A 23,343-nucleotide genomic window follows, 5' to 3' on the forward strand; every position below is an offset into this window, starting at 1 on the left:
TATATACAATTATTATTATTATAATATATTAAAATAAGAAATATAAATATTTATATATTCCAGTATAATGTTCACTTACCTTCTTCGACATCCTTTTTTAAAGAAATCCAATGTGATTATTCTTATTTCATAACTGAAAAGAAAATGCGTTTTAACATTGATGTTAAATATATTTATATATTCGTTGTTATTTATCTTAATAAAAAGAAAAAAAAAGAAGAAAAGAAAAGAAAGGCAAAATAGAAAATAAGAAAAAAGACCAAAGTTAGTGTTCCGTTTCGTTCACAGAAATATCTAAACTATTAATATCTATAGGAGGACGGATGGCGATATAATACAAACAAGGAACAATGAAATCCCTCTTTTGGGTACGGTACAGAGGGTGGATGTGAGAGATCCTCTACTGGAAGAAGAGGTAAATGGATGGTGGAAGTGCACGTTCTAACAATAAGAGGAAATTCGAGTCACGCACACGAGAAATTTCACCGACTCGTTTCGTTGAGTTCCTCTATACCTTAATAAAGAGAGAGAGAGAGAGAAAGAGAAAGACAGTGAAAGAGAGGGGAGTGGGGAAAGAGCGGACCAAGGAAAGGAATCAAACAATTTTAGGATATACTACTACTACAACAAGATCATTTATGTTTTTGTTTGTTAATGTTTTTTTTTTCTTTTTACTTCTTTTTTGAAAAACAGATGAAACGTATTTCTTTTTATTCATATGCCATTGTTGAGAATGTATTAGTCGTTAATCTTATGCGATCGGACATTCATCCCACGGCTCGTTTAATATAATATTCGTTTTGTTATTTTATTATTTGTTGCTTTTCTTTTTTTTATTTTCTTGTCTCTCATTGAACGTTTATCGAATAAAATTCGGACATTATTTCGACTACTTTCTACATGTGTCTCAGGCATCGATGCCTATTTACAATAGATTCCTTTGTACAAAAACTAATCTCATATAAACAGTAAAATGTGCGCGTATTTACGACGAAACGCGCACGTGGCAGCATCGATGAGCGGGAACGAAAACATTTATCTCATTATTAACGATTACCATATTAATCTTTTATTTTTTTCTCTCCCTTTTTCGTCCCTTATATTCATCAACGTTTTAAGATAATGTTATGTGTATGCCTGTGTGTGTGTGTGTGTGTGTGTGTGTGTGTGTGGGGATGTGTGTCTCTTGCTTGATTAGAACGATTAATAAATGGGATGAATGTATTTTTTTATTGTAATAACGATTATTTATATTTGTTTATTCTTCTTTTCTTATTTTTTTGTATCGCGTTAACAGTCTTTCGCAGTAAATGTTAATTCATGTTATTGTAAGAAATATCCTCAAAATATATTTATGTATATATAATATACTTATATGTATAATATACTTATATATATGTACGTTGTATGCCTGTTGTGTGTGTGTGTGTGTGTGTGTGTGTATGTGTACACATATATACATGCTTCTTTCCTCGAGTGAAACTACATTTTTCTCTCTTTTCTTTCTTAATCTAAAATTATGTTTCCGATGTAACAAGAAACAATGAATATGTTTTAGCTGAAAAAAAATGATTTAACGAATATTATCGAGAACACAGAGAAAGTGAATCGACCAAAAATTTCACTGGTATATTCAAATCTCAACGACCAAGTCAACGTTCCCGCCATTACGATTACGAATTTGATCTTCTTATATTCATCAGAACGAAGTTTTGTACAATCAACATTTAAAGAAAATCCAATGAAGTCGTTAGAAATGATCAACACAAACAATGATATATCAAAAGAGGATTCTTTGACCATTGCTTTTTTTCTTCCGCTTTTTCTTCTTCTTCTTCTCTCTCTCTCTCTCTTTCTTATATATATTCCTCTTCTTTCTATATCATTAAATGTTTATTTGTCAATATCTTTTTCTCTTCCCTTTTTTTTTATATAACTTACACGTATAAACTCTATACGGTGGATCGTAAAAATATTTGGCACTTTTTGAAATTGAAACACTTGTGTACTAAATCGAAAAAATTGAATTCCAAATTGTAAAGAACTAATAGATATATTCAATTAAATTATTTAACAATTAGAAAGATTACAGAATGTTAAATGATTGTTAGTAGAATCTTAACTGAATAATTATTACAAATTCGGAATTTATTCGTTCGATTTAGGTAGCGTCGATCAATTAGAAAAATTGTCCAATCATTTCTATGATACACTCCTCCCCACCCGTACACGTCCTATTATTATTATGAGAAGAGAAAAAGTCGTAAGAAGAATAAAGAAAAAAAAAAAAAGAATGAAGAATGAAGAAAGAAAAAATGAAAAAATTAATGAGAAAGTAAGATAGACGGGCACTCTCTTATTATATACAGCTCTCTTGTATTCGATTCGAGCGCGTCACCACTTCTGGCTGATGAAATTTCCCCTGAGCAGAAATTGACGAAGAGACCGGCCTCTGCGGCATCGACGATAAACATTTGCTCGTCCTTTGAAGGCTGTAATACACCTGAAAGCAACGCGAATGATATTTTTCCAGCGTTGTCATTGTCATTTTCGTTTTCACCGTCGTCGTCGTTGTCGTTGTCGTTGTCGTTGTCGTTGTCGTTGTAGTTGTCGTTGTAGTTGTCGTTGTCGTTGTCGTTGTAGTTGTCGTCGTCTTTCTTATCTCGTCTTGACAAAGGCTTGTCGTCGTGAAATGACGCGGAATAAGAAAGAAATGAGCTTTCATAATCAACGATTCGCCTTTTTACCGTGCCGTGCTTGCGAGCTAAGAAGAAACACACGTTACATGCATCGATCTACAATCTTTCTTTTTTTTTTTGCTATGAAAATCTTCAATGAATCTTCTTAAAATCGATATATATATAATTTTTTAATATATTACATAATTTATTATAATATTATATAGTATATTAGTAATATATTATTATATGTATAATGAAGCAAAAGCTATGCAGAAATCGAATGAATCAATTAGTCGAAATTACCAATTACCTAAAGGATTTAATTATAAAGGTAACTTATAATCGATGTGCAAATGTTATGCCCGATATCTTCGTAGTTAATCGTGTCAGCATTATTGTGTTAGTACCAGCCATGCATAACCATATACCGAATATTATATAAGATATAAAAAACATGAAATATATATTAAAACAAAAGTGAAAGCGAACGAGTTAAAATAATGAAATTAAAATGAAAAATAAAAAAAGTATAATAGTATAAAGCGAAAGATTTGAAAGATAGTTTAATTAAGCGAGAACGAAATAGTAATTGATGTTGAATTAAATGATGATTACATATTAGAGATGATCGCATGTCATAACTATAATACGTACGATTAAAGTGAGATATCTATCATTCGAAATGATATCAATCGATCGAAAATACAATTTTGATATTAAAATTATTCGAAATCACCTAAGGCAATCACCTTTGGGGCAGATACAAAAGTCGGCCTTAAGAGGAGTTACGCGCATCGGGACTGGCCTCCTCCTCGAATTATCGAGAAAACTTCAAGGCAATTAAACTTACGAAGGCACAGATAACCCAAGACTCCGCTAAACCGGAAAAGTTAAAGTGGAAGACTGCCGCATATTAAAGCGAGTGAACTTACCCTCCTGTGACCCTCCCCCACCCCAGTCATTCTTTCTTTTTCTCTCTTATTCCCAGACTTTTACCCCTGTTCCTTCCTTCCCGTTTTACCTTCATCGTCTTCTACCGAAACTCCAAATCTTTAAAAGAAGCTCATTCGTTTAGTCAAGGACACTTAAAGTACCGTCCTACGCTACTCGAGCACTTAAAAGTACGAAGAAAATAGATTGAAAGTCACACTTTCAATCCTAAATTCGAATCTTTTAACATCTAATTATTATATTTCCTAATAATTTATTTATTTGTTCGTTTATTTTGAAAATTATATAATCTTACTATAATCGCACGTGTATATCATATGACTAAATATATATATATATAATTAATACACATATTTCTATATTAATGTTTAAGTATCTAAAAAAAATTAATTGTAGGCAATAATTTACGAAAAAAAAACCGCTTATATAATCCATAGACTACGTGATTATCGTGTTAGTGTCAGCCATAAATAATCATATATATCGAATATTATTGGTCAATGCGAAATATAAAAAAGCAATAGAAAAAAGTTAAAAAGATAAAAATATAGAAAGCTTAAGAAATAGACTGATCACTCACATTTTGGTTATTACGTTGGTTGTAGGCTTCCATAGCCATTTGTTTAAAATCCGCCATGGTTGGCTGATGGCTAAAAATTGTCTGATGTGGGACATGATTATGCGAATAATTTATGGCGGATGTTGAAAGACAATCGGCTAGTACAGGATCCGATGGTAGATCTAAACCGTGCTGAACGATCGGTCTTTTCTCAGGTGATGTAGCTTCGTCCGTGACCCGATCCTTTTTTCTTCGTTGAGGTGGTGTCTTGTAGACGGGCGTATATGTTAAGGGTCTTCTTTCTACGAACAGATTTTAGGAAGCCATGTTGAGCCTACGGTAAGTCAATTAGATCGTTTAAATCAAGATGGGTGGTGAATTAAGCTTCTGTTTCTTTATCTTTCTTTCTTTTTTTTTTTTTTTTACCTTTAATTTCTTTCTATCGTTTTCTTTATTACAGATTTTATCCGATACAAGAGTAAGCTAATTATGAAAATAAGAAAGAAAGAAAGTTAAAGAATGAGAAATAAAAGAAACCATGGGAAATTGGATGGACTTTTTTTTTCTTTTTAGATAAGATAGAAAATAATCAATTTATATTTTAATTCTGAATTTTATATAAGAAAGAGGTAGATTAATGAACACGCTTGTTTTAACAAGCTATGAATCATTGTCTTTAGTGAGAAGGTTAAATTGAAGATTCTTCGCTTTACTTAAGAGTTATCTCCCTTCTTTCGTGTTCTTTTGACTGTTTTAATATGCGAGAGTGTTCAGGAATTAGGAGTGCTACGATAAAAGATTTAAAAAAATGTCTACTCAGTTCTCTGGAAAAGTCGAAAGGTCTTACTCGCTGATAAAGTAACGGTATTCCTAGGTAAAGCTTTTCAACTCTAAGCCGAACAGCGCTGTACTTAAAGTCAATTTAATATTTAACGCGTGTACTATCAGCCACTTCTGTGAATCATGTATTTTTTCTACTGTTCAAGAGAGACTCTTGAAACTCTTTTAAAAAAACCCGTTTATATTCTAACAGAAGTATTCAAATGTCTTGTTATTCGATTTCAAGTGGCATTGAATCCCATTGATAAGACACTAATTGAAAAAAATATAATTCTTTTTCCTAATAGTATTTTAAAAATATATTTATTGTAACTAATCAGTCACTAGATTAGTTAGCTGAAAATCATTCGATTGTTATAACCTCGAACAAGAAAATAAAAAAATGTTCATTTCTATTTAAAGTTCTAAGTTGTGTGAAATGTTAACAATATATTTAATTGTTTCCATGCGAAAACTTTGATACACCTTTTATAAATTTAACTATTACGTAAAATCATTAATAAAAAAACAGGCAGGAAATAGTGATCACCGGTTAAATAGATTTAGTTTATAAGTCAATCATTGATTAATTTGTATTATCTTTTAAAGTTACATTTATTTATAATTCAACTCTCTATATAATGCTTCCAAGTTTTTCTATCCTGTTTTTTTTTTTTAGCTTGTGTGTAATAAATAAATATGGAAAGCAAAAGTGAGGCAAAAGTGAAGAAAAGTTAGGTCGTTCTTTTACCATATTCGTTAGGTATGATGTCCGGATCGATGTCATCGACCGCCTGCTTGGTCTGAGGGTGCACTGGGGTGGTTGCACCTGCATTAGGTGGCTCGCACACGATCGGAGCGTGCTTTGGACTTCCGGCACGGTCGTTCGAATGCTTCCGGTAGAGTGCTGCCACGATACCAACTACAGCCATGACCAAAAGGGCCGCCGTAGCTATCAGACCCAGTAGCAATGGACTCAGCATCGATGCATCCGTGTTGCCTGTCGTAACAGCAACGTAAAATACTCGATCAACCGGAACTTGTATCGATCTTCTCACTACCCTTCTTCCACTTTTATCTCTATAAACTATCCCTTTCCATTCATTTCCTTCTTCCACTCTCTTCTTCTCACTGTTTTTTTTACAGTCAATCCTATTTACATTACTCGTATAAAATATATTTGCTAAATGATATTATATAAACAAGTATTTTCAAAATAATCATCGCGTAATACAGATTATTATTTTAAACAATTTAATATATCTGTTTAATGATTATTTTTTAATAGCATCTTGACAAAAATAATTTCATCAAATTGTATAATATAATAACTTTGATATTACGTTAATTTAGAAAGAAAATTATATTGTATTGCTTTTCGTAATCGACATTCTTATCGGTCAGATATATTTTATAATTTGTAAGTGATAACGATCGACCATTAGTCAATCGAGAAATTGGCGTATGTTGCTTGATAATATCTTCTCTCTATTTTTTTCTTTTTTTTTTCATTTTTTTTTCCTCGTTCTATCTCTCACGTCGAGCTTCTCAGAGCTTCGCGCTTTCGGTTCCAATGCTTTAACGTTCGATCTCCCTTTGTTCGCGGAAACGAAAGCACACGGATGAAAGATACCCTACAACTTTCCTATTATTGACATGCGACGATGTGTAATACAAAGAGAGAGTCTGCCGTTGAATGATAGATCTAAAAGCGATCATTGCACTGAACACATGCTGAATCATGTGTATAAGCTGACTCTTTCTTTACCTTCCTTCAATTCCTCTATTTCTCTTTCTCTCTCTCTCTCTCTCTCTCTCTCTTTTCATTTCTATCTATCTATCTATCTTCCTCGTTTTTCTTTTGAATGGTACTTTGAAAACTTTTGAGTTCGATTTGAAAAACGAAATTCTCTCTTTTCAATAATAATGCCCAAACGATTTGGACAAATAGATATTTCAAAAGGATATAATTATTAAATCGTATTTCCAATTTCTTTGATATGCTCTCGTAATTTACGGTTCAACGGAACCATAGGTCCTTAAGATTTTAAAAGAATTATACTTTTTTGTGTGTTCTCTTGTCATTTATGAGAGAAAGAGAGAAAGAGAGACAAGATCTTTTCTTTTTGTCCTATTTTTATTCTCTTTCAAAATCGGCATTAACCTCATTTAAAAATTGTTCATTAACAATTTGAAAGATAATATTATCGTTAATCCTACCAATTGCTAGTTGAAACCAACAAAAGGTTATTTTTTAATCCGGGTTAACATTTTTTTGTTTTTTTTTTTGTAATATGTTAACTCTTTTGCTCTTTTATTTTTTATTTCCCCCATTCTCTATTTATCATCAAGACGTAAATGCGTTTTCATTACAGTAGTATGAACATATATATCTATGTACGTACGTGCCTTTCGCATCGAGATAACGCAGAGATATGGAAGTTACATCTCTCTCTCTCTCTCTCTCTCTCTCACCCCTACTCTGATGTTACACTCGTCGTCTCACTGAAGCATGCGACAAACTCGCCCATCAATATCACCGAGGTCAGCTTAATAAGCAGGACCATAATTAACGAAGGTATGTCTATAATGGTGCTATTACCGTTCACCTGGTTTGCGTGTATAAATAGAGATGCGCGATCCTATTACAATGTGTGTCTACGTACTACCATATTCTACGTATTTCTACGAGCTCCATTATACATGTAGAACAATTTACACGACTTAACGTTACATAATGATCTCCGTAAAATTGTTCTCGGAACAGAGAAAAAGAAGAAAAAAAAAAAAAAAGGAATGAATAAAAAATAAAAAAGAAAAGGAAAAATACCATCCAACAGTACGAAAAAAAAAAAATGTCTACCACAAATATTTACGTTGCATAGTAACTTTTCATTCTCTCGTAATACCGATAAATAAAAACGCGAACACAACAATATTGTTGGGGGAAAAAAAAAAAAAAAAATGATAGATACATATAACGTGTTTATAACAATGAAATATGAGGAAGTACTCGGTTGCAATAAAATATCAACGCTACATTTTTTGTATAGAAAAATGTTACTAATTTTCTATCTTCGCGCTCTGCCTTTGAATCACAAAAGAGAGAGAGAGAGAAAGAGAGAGTAAGAGGATTACTTCATGAAATGAAACGAATAACAATGCATGAAAACAGAAACACATAATTTGTCTATGGATTATTTCGTGTGTATTTCCTAATTAATTTTATCTCAATCAGTTTACGGGTTCACCACTTTAAGCGAGCCACAATTAAAATCTATCGCATACAATGCGTATTATTAATAGTTACATAGAAAACAAGCGCCACGAAGTTGCTATAACGCATTTATACAAGCTTAATGCTAATAATTACAATTCACGATTGTGAGAAAAATATATATGTGTATACTAGTTATCTAATCTCACGTTACGACCATTAACCCGATCGTTAATATATCTTCTTAGTAAAAAGGAAAAAAGGCTATAAATGTTTCAACGAAATTTACAACAGCACATTCAACTCGGTAATTCATAATTATTGGTACAATTTACAACCAGCGACGATGCTTGGATATATTCGAAGTTAACGACGGGCAAGAATCCAAACTCGTGAATTTGCATTAAAGGTATTTACTCGGTGACTCAGCGATCGTACTTTATATACATATACCTACATACACGTACACATGTATGTATACGACAATCCGCCACATCGTTGTTATCTACCATTGGCAAAACTTACGGAAACGAGCCAATGCGCAGGAGTTGAAGTTCGATCTTTAATTAGAATTATGAGACTGACGGTTAAGCAAGCGATCTTTATTTTTCTTTTTTCTTTTTCTCTCTTGAATTCGGTCAGACATAATATCTCGTAGATATATTAGTTTCGTCTACTTTATATTAAAACTTTGGTTATGCTTTTATATTATTGCAATTGGAATTGAAACTGAAGGAAGTAATGATGTAGCAACAACGCAAACGGGCACGTGTACTGTCTCGACTATTTGCCAAATATTGACTTTGCCGTTGGCACAACGCTTGGCGATAGTAAAATAAGCAAGACAACGAAAGACAACGAGAGAGACAGAAAAAGAGAGAAAGAGAGAGAGAGAGAGAGAGAGAGAGAGAGAGCAAACAGCCACAATACGAGATTTCACAAAAGCTGATTAATGAAACTGCGATTATCCGACGAGCCACACTGCAACGCGGATTTGTCTCGACAGCAATCAGAAAACATTCCGTTGCTGTTTCCTTTGCAGGCATTGTTATTCGACGCTTCTCTTTTGCGAGTACACTTGAGATACACAATGGGCGTCGATCGGATAATACTTCCCTGTTCCGGTGAACAAAGATAATCAATCAAAGGTGTTTTATGAAAGAGCACGATGTTGTCCACACATACATACGTATATACATTCATACGTAATCAATGGTTTCGTAAATGTACAGTCAATCGTAGCTGAGGAATGATACACATAGTAACACACAGAGATCCTTCCAATTCATTTTTCTATCAATTTAATAAAGAGGGATTCACATAAACGAACAATAATATTAATTGACTCGTAAAATGTCCCCTCAAAAAAAAGATTAAGGAATATTATTTGATATTCTGTTAAAAAACAAATTTAATATTAATCGTCAAAGTGATACCATCCAATATTTCATTTCGTTAAATTTAAACAATGATATTTAAATAATTTAATATGCCGTAAAAATGTATAGACTTGTTTTCGTTTTTTAAGAAACGTATTCGAGAATTTCGATAATTCGTTTTACCAATTTTTCAAGAAAGTTATCAGAAGGAACATCGAATATTTTTCGAATTGAAGTATGATTTTGCTTCGTTTCTTTATCGAAGGCGTTGCCATTTCTCGAGCAAAGCAAAGCTCACTGAAGAGGATAAAGGACTGGAGTTTGAGTCAATACGGTAAGAGATACGGCTGTCATTCGTTTGAGTAGTTTCGATATCGAGAGGAATAGAAGATAGAGGAGATGAGTAAAAGGAAAAAGTCGAGAATGGAATCGGTGTGTGAATAAACGCGCGCGTGCGTCTATGTGTGTATGTATGTGTGAGTGAACAAAATAGAAGAGTTTTCGTGAGTACTACGCGAGTACTCTTTTGCGTTTTGAAGGTGGGAAAATGGCGTGGTGTACCGCGAGAACCAGCCAGTTTTAAGGCACAAGAGCAATTCGTCCTAAATCGAAGCAATCCCGCGGAAACTCGAAACCAATTTCGAAAGAATTGCATTCTAAAACCATCCGCGTAGTAATAGCTCCGGGCTAAACAACCGGCCACACAGTGTTCGTTCACTTTTCAAGAGAACGTATCGGCAACGAGAAGAATAGCCAAAATCGTCGAGAGACCAAACTCCTCGATGTCCATATTTTCGATCGAAAAACATCGCAACGAATGAATATTTACATTTTACTTTTTTTTTCTTTTTTTTTCTTATCTATATTAACGATTTTTTTTATTATTACATTTTAAATGACATTATTTTCATTATAATTTATACGTTACCGGCATAATCGGAAATCCGGTAATGCTAGTAATACCTCGGCATTGTCACACACAAAAAATGATATATGTATAAATATCATATTACATAATACGTTCTAACTTCTTATTACCTTATTTTTTGTATAGATTCATCGATGCGCTCGTTAGATGCTATTATATATATAATATATATATTATTAATATAATTTGATTTTTAAATAAAACTATAAAAGTGATATTACATAATGTAAGGTTTCATCCAATTTGTTGGTTATAACTGACCACCTCCTGTTGCTATCAAGCGAAAATGTTCCAAAGAGACCGCAAATAGGCTCTACCCAGGCGTAGGTAGCTTGGCATTCGAGCAAATCAGCGCCGCAGGCTTACGCTCGTCAAATCAATATTTGCACCTCGGCGGGGACTCGCGCATACAAAAAGGGAGAGAGAGAGAGAGAGAGACAGAGAGAGAAATAATAGAAAGTGGTTAGTGGGAAAGAACAAAAGTAAAAGAAGAAATGCCACGTAAGATAATATAAAATATATTGTATTAAAGTAAAAAAAAGGAAAGAAAAGAAAATAATACCAACTAACAATCATTTAAAAAAAAAAATTAATAATTTTTCTTACAAACTCTCGAACATTTTGTCCTCTAAAATTATTACTTTTTTTTCCACAATTTAAATAAATAAAAAAACAAATAATAATAATAATTAATTTATTTCAATGATTTACTCAAAGTAATTTATTGAAATATGAATTAATTTGATTCTTATATTCTAACTAGGATATATTATAACTACATAGAGTAGATCATTCATCCCATTAAAATTTAACTCAGTATTTATCTTTAATTACACATTATCGATTAATTCTATTTGAATTAGAATTAACATTGAAGATAACAAAGTTCGATATGGTCTAAATTTGAACCACAAAAGTGAAAAAGAACTATACTTGCGTATGATCTGTTCTTACAAATACGTAAAATATTCAGGTCTAACATAAGTGAGCTAAAAGAAGGAACACGCCACGTTTAGCTCACTCTCCGTAATCTCTTTTGCGGTATAAGATAAGAGAAGAGAAAAGAAGGTATAAAGGAAGGAAAGAATAAAAGATGGTTTCTGCTAGCGTCGCTAGCCGAGAAGCATGGACCCGGAAAATCGTCCTTTTCGAATAGCGTATCCTGCGGTCTAGGCTTTCACGCTTGTCTACACAGTATATTTATTATATACACGCGAGTTTTTCTTTTAGATATAAATACAGTTAAAAGCGTGCTCTGTATAAGGCGCCATTAATTGTCTAGACTTTTTCAAATATCACCAATGTGAAAACACACATTTATCTATATAACTTTTCTTATTTTTTTCTTTAATAAAAACTATCTATCGAAATGATTTATTATTTGGCAACGTATAACATTTGTCGATTTACTTCGTTACAAAAACTAAGATATCATATTACTAATAATTCTATAAGTATTTTCTCTTGATTATATCTCTGATACGATAGAAAGTTCAAATGAGATGGACATAGGTAAATGGAACGAGAGAGAGAGAGGGAGCATTAGGGATGGATGATGCATCGAAAGCTAGCATCAGAATGGTCGACGCACGCGTTACACAACCAGTAGAAGGGAGAAGGAGTAAGAGTGAGAGGGACGATGTTCGTTGATTGAGAGTAATCTGTTTTGTTAATTGCAAGGTCCGCAGAGTCCGATACCTGTGGTCGCATTGCGCTGTGTTCAGCATTACAAGCCAGTCCTCTCCCAGGCTGGAAACTGACGATTCCCCTTTCTCTATCTCTCTCTCTCTCTCTCTCTAACTCTCTCTCTCTTTCTCTAACTCTCCGACTCCGCGATCCGCCTCGAAACATCAGCGACCACGGTGCGAACCTCTCATGAGGGGATGGTTAACCGACTAATTGCAATACCGACGCGTCTACTCTGGACTATTTGTGCAATCGCGATTATACGCGTCGTCCTTGTGTCTCACCCATCAAGCTATGTTTCCACCAATTTCCAATAACATCGTGTGCTGCTCGTTGGGAAACAAAACGTGTTATTTAATGCATATCTTTGAAAGCTTTTCAAAAAGTAATCGAGATAATCGATTGTGAGTTGGATTATTTGTCAGGATTGTTAAACAGACGTTATTTGTTTATAATACATTTGTAATATAAGCTTACTTTTAAAAGTGTTAGATCAATACAGAGCAGAAAAGAGTGAATGATTTGTGCATTAATATATCAAATGTAAAAATAACTTTATCATTAAAATTTAATTTAATTTAATTTTGCGGTGTACACTATTATATATAGAGAAATTTTAATTAATAAAGGAGAAATGTAATAAAATTCATAGGAAACGAAATGAATTTGATCCGATATAAATTTGACGAAATTAGTGCATGCTTTGATGTCGTTAGTAATGTGTATAGATACAATGTTACATGTCGGTGATTATATCTAACTGAAATATTTCTTCTTTCTACGCTTTTACGTTTTATTACCCTTGTAAGAATCGCGCCCCAGTAACAACGTCACTCACGAGAGCTTACGATGTGTTCCGTGAGCTTGCGAATTGCATAAAAGCTATTTCTTCCTCTTCTTATTTCCTCATAGTTTCTTTTTCTTTTCGCCTTTCTTCTTTAGGATATATATGAGCGAGATATTTTTTCAACTCTTCGTTGATTTTTTTCCATCATTTTTTTTTTCGAATACTCTTAGAAAGGAAGACGATTAAAAAGATTACCAACTTGACTAATGTTCCTCGTTTATGTTTCTTTTTTTTTTCAATGTATGTTCAAGTCTTTTCAACGTCGAATTTTCACATTTTCCAAACAGTTCACACGAAGAATCAAAAAAAAAGAAATGAGGGTAAGAGAGAGAGAAAAAGAAAGGAAGAAAGAAAAATGACTGCATGCTTTTGCTCCTCATAAAATAGAAACTTAACATATTTACCGAATTATAACTATTTCGCGTTAAACAATTTTGCTTTCAAACTATTCAGACAAACTATGTTCTTTTTTTTTAACGCATTAAGACTAACTTTGTTCTACACAGTCTCATTAATAGTTAAATGTTGTAAATTTAAAGGAAAGATCCTTTTTCTTTTTTTTTTCGTTTATTTAAATCAATGTCTAATTGTTATCCAATTCCGCTTGGAAACTTTTTCTTATTCTCGTTTTAATTTTTGTTTTGTAACATCCTTTTTTAAATTTCAAGGTATCGTAAGCTTGGTATCCATACCCTTAAAACCCTTTCTGTCGATTCTGCTTCGATGGTAGTAGCATCTATTCGGTAAAATTAGAAAATGATGTGACATCCACAGCGGTACTATTCAAATGGTTCACACTATACTGTTACAACGTATACACGTGCAAACACTTTGTTTAAGAATTTTCGGAAGCTTCCTTTGTTCCAAAGAAGACTCAGTTTCTCCTTTCTCTCGTGCATTCGCTCGCTATGCTAGTCGGAGAGTAATACGAAAATAATCACGTAGTGTAACGAGAAAAGTTCTCGCCTTCCTTTCGAAATAATGCGCGATTATGAAACGAGATTGTTTCTCGAAAAGTTATTAAACTTGAAACATCATCGTGTCACGATTGTCTCCAACCTAGGATCGAAAGTTAACGCTAATGGATTCGTTTATATCATTTAGTCAATAGCTTAATATCGAATAGTAGGTATATATATCTTTTGAATTCATTTATCAAACTTTATTACAATATCACCACGCAATACGTATATGTGTACTTGATATATGTAATATGAAGAAATTCTAATTAAGGTGAATCTTTACATTCAACAATTTATAAACATACGCATAGAAAATACATTTACGAAAAAAAAAATATCATGTTGAAAACTTTGATAACCCAAACGCGAATTATTCATAAATTATTTCATAAATACAATTTTCAATCGAATAGAGGAAAAATTATTATTGTTTTTCGTTTTGTTTCGAATAAATTAATTATTATCGTATAAACGAATTATTTATGCATCAACGGCGAAACCTGCCATGATCAGTTTTTAATCTTGAATTAAAATTCTGCGTATAATGCTTATGACCATTCTTTAATTTAATTTTATAATTTATATATATATATTAAAATATCAGTATATAATATTATGTAAAAAATTGTTTTATTTATTAATTAAACCAATACCGAATTGAAAAAAAATATAACTTTTGTTAAAAAAGTGGCTATCGACTCGATTACGTTCTATAATAGATAAACATAAATTGTTGATAGATTTAATAGAGTGTCAACGTGTTTGAGTTAGGATGAAAATAAAATTAGAAAATATTTACCGGTCGTATACATGGCGACACCTTTAAGCGTGACAGGTTCCAAAATGGCGGGATCACTTCTACCCTTGGCGTTAATAGCGAAGAGATAGAGACGATAACTCTTGCCGGTTGTAAGGCCTGTGACCTCAAAGGTTGGTCCATTTGGATTGGTCGGTAGTGTTTTGTTCCATAGAATCGATCCGTCCTCTTCAGATACGACCTCCAATTGATAGCTATGGATAGGTAGGCCTCCATCGTAACCGTCTAAACAACGTACGATCAAACCAGTTCCTGATTTCGTGCCAAGCTCCTCCACATCTAAGGGTGCTGACATTTCCGTAGCAGTGCAGTTGTGTAGAGAATAGGGACGACCAGCCGCTATCACCTGAAGACAATTGTCCATAGGTCAGATCGATTCACCTCGATCTAAGAGCACCTTTTCAAAGTTCTAACGTAGTTAAAGCTATACCCTTCGATATCATGAACCTGACCCTGACAATGAAAAATGGATCTCACAATGAAATATATTGCATTACAGAAAAGAAAAAAAATAACGAACACCTATTATTCGATGCAGAAAAATGTACATAAATGTATTTTTAGTATTTTGAAAAAATATCATTGTTATTATTATTTTATTAAAAATTATTATAATATATATAATGTATATTGCTCTGCGTTTCATTGAAGAAATAATTAATTTAAATTACGATAAATTTTTATCGAATATTAATATTCATTTAGTTTCATATACAATAAGAGTGTGTTGAAATATTAAAATAGTATCTAACAAAAGTAAAAATATACAATAATTCAATTGAAATCTTTCTCTTTTCTTTTTAACATTTCGAGCGATAAAATTCGAATGGGAGGAAATGAAAAAGTGTACTTTGACGATGAATGTTTATAGTTACACAAACGCGGAATGAGAATAAAAAGGAAAAAGGAAAAAGAAAAAGAAATCAAATCGCATTCAACTAAGTAAATGGAGTCAATGGAAAAACGAAGCTTACCTGAAAGAGGCACGCCGCTCTTTGCTTGCCGACCTGGTTAGTGGCCCCACATGCGACTGTACCGTAATCCATTTCCGTTGTCGGTGTATAGTTCAGTCTCGAACCGTGGAATTGTTGATACTCTTTCAGACTTTCTACGACTGAGGGAGTTCCGGCTACTGATGCGTGAGAATACCGCGAGTGCGGCATCTCCATCAACTCTCCAGAATTATTGAAGGTCCAGTAAAAGGTCAACGGTGGTGGATGACTCTCCACCGCACAGACCAAAGAAACCGTTTCCTGTTTGAGAGCACCAACCACAACCTCGCTTTTACCCTCTTTGCAAACTGGCGTATCTGTAACGTGTCGTAGTTTTCTTTCGTTAACTTAAGAAAAAAACAAATCATTACTTATTTTCTAATTATAACCTTCTATCATTATATTCTTTTTTTATTCAAATGAATTATCAATTTTTTCTTTCTTTCCTTTTATTTTTTTATTCTTATTATCATATATCATCTACGCATGAAATTTTTGTGTTAATTATTCAATTATTATTTTATAAAGGTATAGGTAATCTCGACAAATTTTTTTAATGATACTTCAATTTTAGTATTCCAAATATATAACAAAATAACTTCAAATTAATTATAAAATCTTTTATTAATATCCTGTATTTTTTTTGTGTACGTAAAAATAAATATAAGCCTTTACTCGAATTTACATATAGTATTCATGGTATTTATTTGGAGATATAAACCGTTAATAAAATATTTGCTTTTATTAAATCAAGATGAAAATTCAAATAATATGTATATATGAGTCCAATGTATACTATCTAACACGATTTGTTAACAAACATAGCGATTGCATTTGTAATTCATTTGTTTTGGAATAAAAAAAAAAACGGTAAAAAGTAAACATCAATTAAGATTTTATTTTATTTAATGTAGAATATTATTACTTATATATATTTTTTATATCTGAAATTATGCTACTGTGTGCAAAATATCAAGGGACCACTACTCTATCTATTAATACCTATATTGATTTTCTATAAAGTCATTAAATTCTCTCGCTGAACGATAGAAGCCATATTCTCACAAAAGTCTAAAACTCCGAGACCCCGAAGGAATATGGACGATTATGGAAATCCATTGTCCACGATTATTGAAATTTAAATAGGATCGCACGGTGTGCGACGGGTAAATCACTCGGTTCGGACGTGCTGCTGTATTCACCTAGTAGAGTTAAGCTATTGCAGCGGTAACCCGTTCAATGTGTCACAGATATGGCACGACTGCACGTTAGTCAATTGCGCTGCTTGACACTTACTGAGGTAATCATCTATCACTCGAGCACGTTTCTCATGTAAGCGCAAATTACTTTGTACTGACTTAGATTCCAAACGTGAAACTCGTGGCTCCATTTAATTGGGACTAAAGGTTTTTTTTTTTTGAGAGTGCTTGACGATACTTTTGGCTAAATTTTTTAATACACTCGTCATCATTTGAAGAAATATAAGAAATATATTTATCTATGTACACGCGGTATACCAATTATGATTTGTATAAATCCTCTTATAAACAATATTCTGCCAAGTAAAATCGATAAGATTAATACTTTGAAAAAGATGTGTTGTTTTAACTGTAGAAACGTCGAACTTGGTAAACATAATTCGTATTTGAGTTTCGAATAAGATCGGATGTTATCAAACGGAAGAAGTAGCGTTGAAGCTGGCGGGCTTGTTCTATCGATCGTTTAATAGGAAATTCCCTTGACATTGCTATTTGAGATAGGCCACGGCATACGGAAGTCCCAAATGGCAAGGAACATGATTTACACTGCCAGAGCTAGACTTCTCTGCGAATATGTATATATAGAATATATGGGCAATGGTAAGGTGGCATTTGATCTTTCTAGTGATATTAATTGCTAATAAGAGAAATTGACGGAACCGGTAGAAGATCAAGCATGTCATGAGACTGTTCACGTTTCCATCTTCTCTTGCTGATGAAGGAGAAGCAACTTTAATATCAATCTAATCAAATATAGACTCTCTTCAAACCATAGAAATGCGATGTTATATATTATATCCATCTAGAGTATTCAGAATTTCCAAATTTGAGTTATCAATCAATAAATATTCTTAATAAACTAATCAATGAATTAAATTTTGGTCATCTTCAGTCACTTCGATTTCTTTTTTTTTATATCCCTCGTAGGATATAAAAGAGTTATTTCAGAGTGTCATATTTTATACTTTAAGTGATATCAACATATTTCCATTATATAAAGTTATATAAAAATTGCATTGGAAAAGTATCTACTGTTAAAAAGTGTATTTAATAAAAAAAAGAATGTATAATAAATATTTCTTTAATACCTAGACATTTAAGATTAGACGCACATTGATCTAGTATTATTTCCCATTATTATATCCACGATGATGTTATACGATAAGATTAATGTTACAGACAAGGTCGACCTAGGACGTAAACACGCACAGATAATGATCGAAGGGCTATCGAGATTAATATCAGCATTGAAGGGGTTGAAAAGTAACGATATAGGTAGTGGACTATCTATGTCCGTCTGTCTTTCTCTCTCTTTCTCTTCCTCTCTCTAACTAACTCTGATTCTCTTCTCTCACGTCACACACCGAAGAGACTGTCCTAGCTTAGCACATTGCCAGACTACCTTCACCCACACATGAATATTCAGCTACGCTTTCCATACATTGAATATGCATCGCAGTCCTTCCTTCCCTCTTAGGTCATTTACAAGATGCAGATACGCCGAGCTACCACCGGGGCCACCTACCATTCTAATAGAATAACCCGCTCTGTGTTTCAGAGAAAACTATCCACCCTATCTTCGTACCCATCCTCCTAACCGTCTTTCTCCCATTCTCCGGTGACCCTTTGGCCTTCCTATTCCCTCGACTATACTCTAACTCTCCCTCTCTCTCTCTCTCACTCTCTCTCTTTTACATACACATGCCAACATTGAGTCTCTCTTCTCTTTTCCTCGACGCACACTCTCCTAGAGTTGCTTGCCATCGATTAAGTAATTAACGAGGAGTCGAGGCGTTCGGTGAGAATGGCCAAATTAGAGAAATGCTTTCCCAACGACGGTGGATAGCTAAACCGTAATGGTTCGAGAACGTTACACGAACGAAATAAAATGAATAACTCTGATCTTATCTAATTGTAAGTCAAAATATTTACGTTTAAACCTGTAAAACTTGATCGTTTGTAAATTTGTTATATCGGATAAAATTTTAGTTGTTCGGTCTTTGGATTATATTATTTTGCATATTACGTAAAAATAATTGTATTATGATTGTAGTTTACTTTTTATCGGTAATTTGTTTAATCGTTAACTATGAACATTTTTTAACTTAAACGAAATTCATCGTATTATTTGAATAAATTAAGATCGATGAGTTTTTTTACGAAGAAATAAGAATTTCGAATTATGGGGATAGTTCGTAAAAAAACGCGTATATTTTGTATCATGCTTTTTGGAAAACAAATTTTTGAAATTTTCATGCATAGAAATGAGGATAATTAAAATTAATGAAATTTAACGTAAGTATAATCTTATTGATACGTAAAATAATAAAAGTTCAATCGACTCACACATTATTTGAAGGGTCACGGGATTACTAGCGGTCTTGCCCTCGCTGTTTACTGCTAGACAGGTGTAGTCGCCGGCGGAATGTCGAGTTAAGCCTTGAAGCACCAACGAATAATCGCTGAGAATCACGCCGGCTGTTGCATTGTTCTTTAACTCTTTACTCTGAAATACAAAAGTAGGAAGAGTTAGTATGCTCTTTGAGTTAATCGTTGCCAATGGTAGGGGAATATTAATCAATTTCACAACTACAAAAGCTTAGTTCTTTCGTGGAAAGGTAAAAAAAAGGGGGTTAGAAACTAATCGCTGCAAACGAGATTCCCCTTTGATTTTTAAGAAATTCAATTCGTTAAGTAATAAAACATAGAATTCGTTTGGCAAAGGCAAAAGAAAATTAAAAAAAAAAAACAAAAATGCCAAAAGAAATTAATGTAACCCAAAATGTTCATGAAGTTAATATCACAAATTTGAGATTTTACAAATGTATCGAGTAATCTGTTATTATTTCATCTAATTCCTGTTTCATTGTATAACAAAATGGCAATTTCAAAAGTGTTCTCTTTTTTTCTTGACAAATAAAAATAAAAAAAAAAATGATATTAAAACAATTTGTCATTTATGTGCGTGGAACAGAAAAGAGCACAGATCTACGCAATGCTTACTTTTTCGCAATCCGAAAAATGCCGTGCTAAACTCAACAACATGAACAAAAAATAGAATTATTTTAATTGACCAATTTTTGGAATTTCGATCGTTACCATCCGAAACTTTAAACGACAATACTCCCGATGGTTTCAATTAGTACTTACGTCTTTGAACCAGGCGAGTTTATACACTTTAGGATTTGCTTTTACTATGCACTCAAAGTACACGTCGTCACCCTCTTTGATGTCATCTGGATTAAGTGTCTCTCCCATCTTCAGAGTCACCACCGGTTGATAGTGTACTTCTAATCGCCACTTGTCCTCCATTGCACTGTCGGGAATCAGGGGGTTCTCAGCACGGCAAGTTAGATACTTCCCGTCGTCGTCGATACTCGGTACAAAACTCAGGACGCTCATGGTACGATTGTTGTCCAGAGGATACTGCGATTTAATTGGATAAATAAAAATTTCGGACATTTCGCAAAATCTTACCATTAAAACGACGAATGATTTTTTCCCATGAAAGACCCGTATTACTCATATTGGCAAATTTCAAAGTTCATTCCGATTGATCGAATAAAAAGAAAAAATTAATATAAGATAAAACATAAAGAGAAAAAAAAAGTCGACTTAGGGATCGCAGAACACGTACCTACTCGCAAATGCACTGAGGAGAATTTTTTCTCGATATTTACGATGAAGAGAAACTGAAAAAATGAATACAATACGTAAAAGGAAAATACAGTAGGGACAGGTCGCTGACTTTACTACTCCCTTCCTATCTCCCTTTTTATCTATCTACCTATCTATCCATCTCTTTCTTTCTTGCTTCCGCTCTTTTTCTCTCCTTCGTTTTTCACGATGTCATTTTAATGATAGCGCCGACGGGCATGAATATCGAAGAGAGGCTACGTATCTGCATACATAGAGGACGCGATGAATGGAAGTAATGGTTCGTCAGGATGAATGTCGCGTACCATTCTCTCTTTTTCTCTTACTCTTTCTCTGTTCCTGTATTTTACCTTCCCTCACCTACCTCTTTTTAGGTTAGTCTTGTTTCTCTTTTTTTCTTTCTCTTCCTTTTGTAAACTAGTACTGTGCTGAACTTTCGATTTGTCTCAAAGCAATTCGATAGATATTTTCCGATAGAATCCATTTCAGAATGTCACCGTTTAATTCTCTCCTTTCTCTCTCTCTTCCATTTTTTCTCTTTTCAAATCATATATATATGTGCTACCGTGAAAGATCGAAAATGAATAATGTCAAGATTCGTATGGGTATATGTCCGAAATATTAATGTATAAGAATATACCTAAATATTCGGTCTTTACCAGACGTATTCGGTATATGTTGACATTTCACCTTATGAATCTTTTGATATTATCCAATTTCAGTCTTTCACTGTAATATATATTATATAACATACAATGCAACCAAGATATAAAATAATATCTTGATTTATTTCGCAAAGTTGTAATGCGATATTTTCTTAAATCAATGAATTTCTTAGAAAAATATTAAACGAATGACGTTTTATATAAATTTTTACGTAGAAATAATATTCGATGGAAGAGTAAAACGACTAACAACGTATTAGATTGCGACTACACTTTGCACGTTGCCACTGCTCGCTTCTCTTGGAAAATCGACGAGAGTCTCGCGTGATGCAATTTTACACCTCATTATGCGAGTTAAGATTTCGTAATAACAGAGCGGATACGTAATACGCTATAATTTCTTGCAAGATAGTCGCTAAGAACGATATCGATAAAAATTTTGAATAACATTCGTGCATTCGGGATAATAATCGAGCATAATGACAGGTGAAAAATAATAGATTCTCCTATGCGTCGAAGTTGATTACGAAATAAACGTGATAATACATTGACGAATTTGAAATGAAAAATGAAGAAAGAGAGAGAGGGGGGGAGGGAAAGAGAAAATAAAAATAGAAGGAGAAAAAAATAAACGAAATAAGAAAGTTCGTCTTGGAAAAAGAAAAAAAATCTACAGAATAACTCGCGAACTTTGACGTTTTTCTCTGTCACCTTACGCGAGAAGAGGTGAGTTCGAGTCTAACTTCAAAGGTCAGAAAACGAAGTAGAAATAAAAAGAAAGAGAGAGAGAGAAAGTGTGGGTGAGAAAGAGAGGAAGAACAAGAGTAGAAAATAAGAACTTTAGATAGGTAAAAGACGAAGAAGGAAAAGAAGGTTGTTGAGAGAGAAAAACGAAATAACCGCAGTCGTTCGAAGTTTGGTTGGAATCCGTGAAAAGTATAAAGAATTTTAAAGGACGCCGGTGGTTTCAAGAATTTCCTTTGCCCTCTGTTACCTCCATTCCTTTAACCGTTTTCACGATCCAACGCCTGAAACGACTATATCGGGTTGGCGGGACACCTTAATAAAAACGAAAAACAACTTTCTCGCGAGTCTTGCACTCGGGAGATCAACACGCTGAGGAAAAATGAGGGGAGAAAAAAAAAAAAAGAGGAGAAGAAGAAGAAGAAGAAGAAGAAGATCATCTTGAAAACTAGGAAGGAAAAGATGGAAGAAGATGTGGATGAACTTTCAAACTTTTGCCGAGAGAAAAGAGAAAGAAGATGAGTCGCGTTTATGGAGCTCTAAAGCACTGTTTTCAACGAAATCAAGCAACGCTGATTATTACGAAGCGATGATCCACCGCTCCGATTTCACCAAACTTTTATAAAACTACGGAGGTAGATAGAAAAAAAAAAAAAAATAAAATAAAAAGAAAGGACTTACACTCTGCGCCATCTTCTTAATCGGTCTGCTCGCTTTCCACCATGTTATCACTACTGTGGGTCTCGATCCGGCCGTTGTACATTCCACTTTGTACATCTTCTCCGCCGAAACTCGTACCTCTTTCGTTATGATCTGAACAAATATCGGCTTCACTGCAAATGAAAGATCATATTTCTTTTTTTTTTACGATCGAATTTGTTAATCATTTTACGATCAATTGATTTTTCAAATCTAATCAAGGATTAGAAGTTTTATCAAATTTTTATTCAATTATATTAACATATTATTTTAATTCAAATAAAATAGTGATTATAATTTACAATGTAGATTCTAAATCATGTTTCCTATCCTTGTAGAAAGTTAAAAAGAAATCAAAATAAAGAATAATGCAAGAGAATTTTACCATTATAATTTGTTACCGAACGACGTTGACGCTCCTACAACCTTAACACGACAGTCGAGTTAAACAAAACAGGAGAGACGTAGCATAGAAGAAATG

At 33.3% G+C, this 23,343-nt stretch overlaps 1 protein-coding gene across 1 annotated transcript in view; it reads right to left on the reverse strand.

Moving 5' to 3' along the window:
• Positions 1 to 1,862: 1,862 nt before the first annotated feature.
• The window catches only part of LOC106790414 (hemicentin-2), a 96,147-nt gene continuing 74,666 nt past the window's right edge, over positions 1,863 to 23,343 (reverse strand). The window contains exons 5-12 of the mRNA XM_014755277.1: positions 22,845 to 22,996; positions 20,248 to 20,523; positions 19,444 to 19,603; positions 15,821 to 16,155; positions 14,829 to 15,192; positions 5,762 to 6,010; positions 4,213 to 4,493; positions 1,863 to 2,503 (exon numbers count right to left, since the gene is read on the reverse strand). Coding sequence (XP_014610763.1) covers positions 2,360 to 2,503; positions 4,213 to 4,493; positions 5,762 to 6,010; positions 14,829 to 15,192; positions 15,821 to 16,155; positions 19,444 to 19,603; positions 20,248 to 20,523; positions 22,845 to 22,996 — 1,961 coding nt within the window. The 3' untranslated portion in view covers positions 1,863 to 2,359. The remainder of the gene's footprint in view (positions 2,504 to 4,212; positions 4,494 to 5,761; positions 6,011 to 14,828; positions 15,193 to 15,820; positions 16,156 to 19,443; positions 19,604 to 20,247; positions 20,524 to 22,844; positions 22,997 to 23,343) is intronic.

The sequence above is a fragment of the Polistes canadensis genome, unplaced genomic scaffold (genome assembly GCF_001313835.1).
Source record: "Polistes canadensis isolate GaletaPanama2010 unplaced genomic scaffold, ASM131383v1 scaffold_237, whole genome shotgun sequence".
NCBI lineage: Eukaryota > Metazoa > Arthropoda > Insecta > Hymenoptera > Vespidae > Polistes > Polistes canadensis.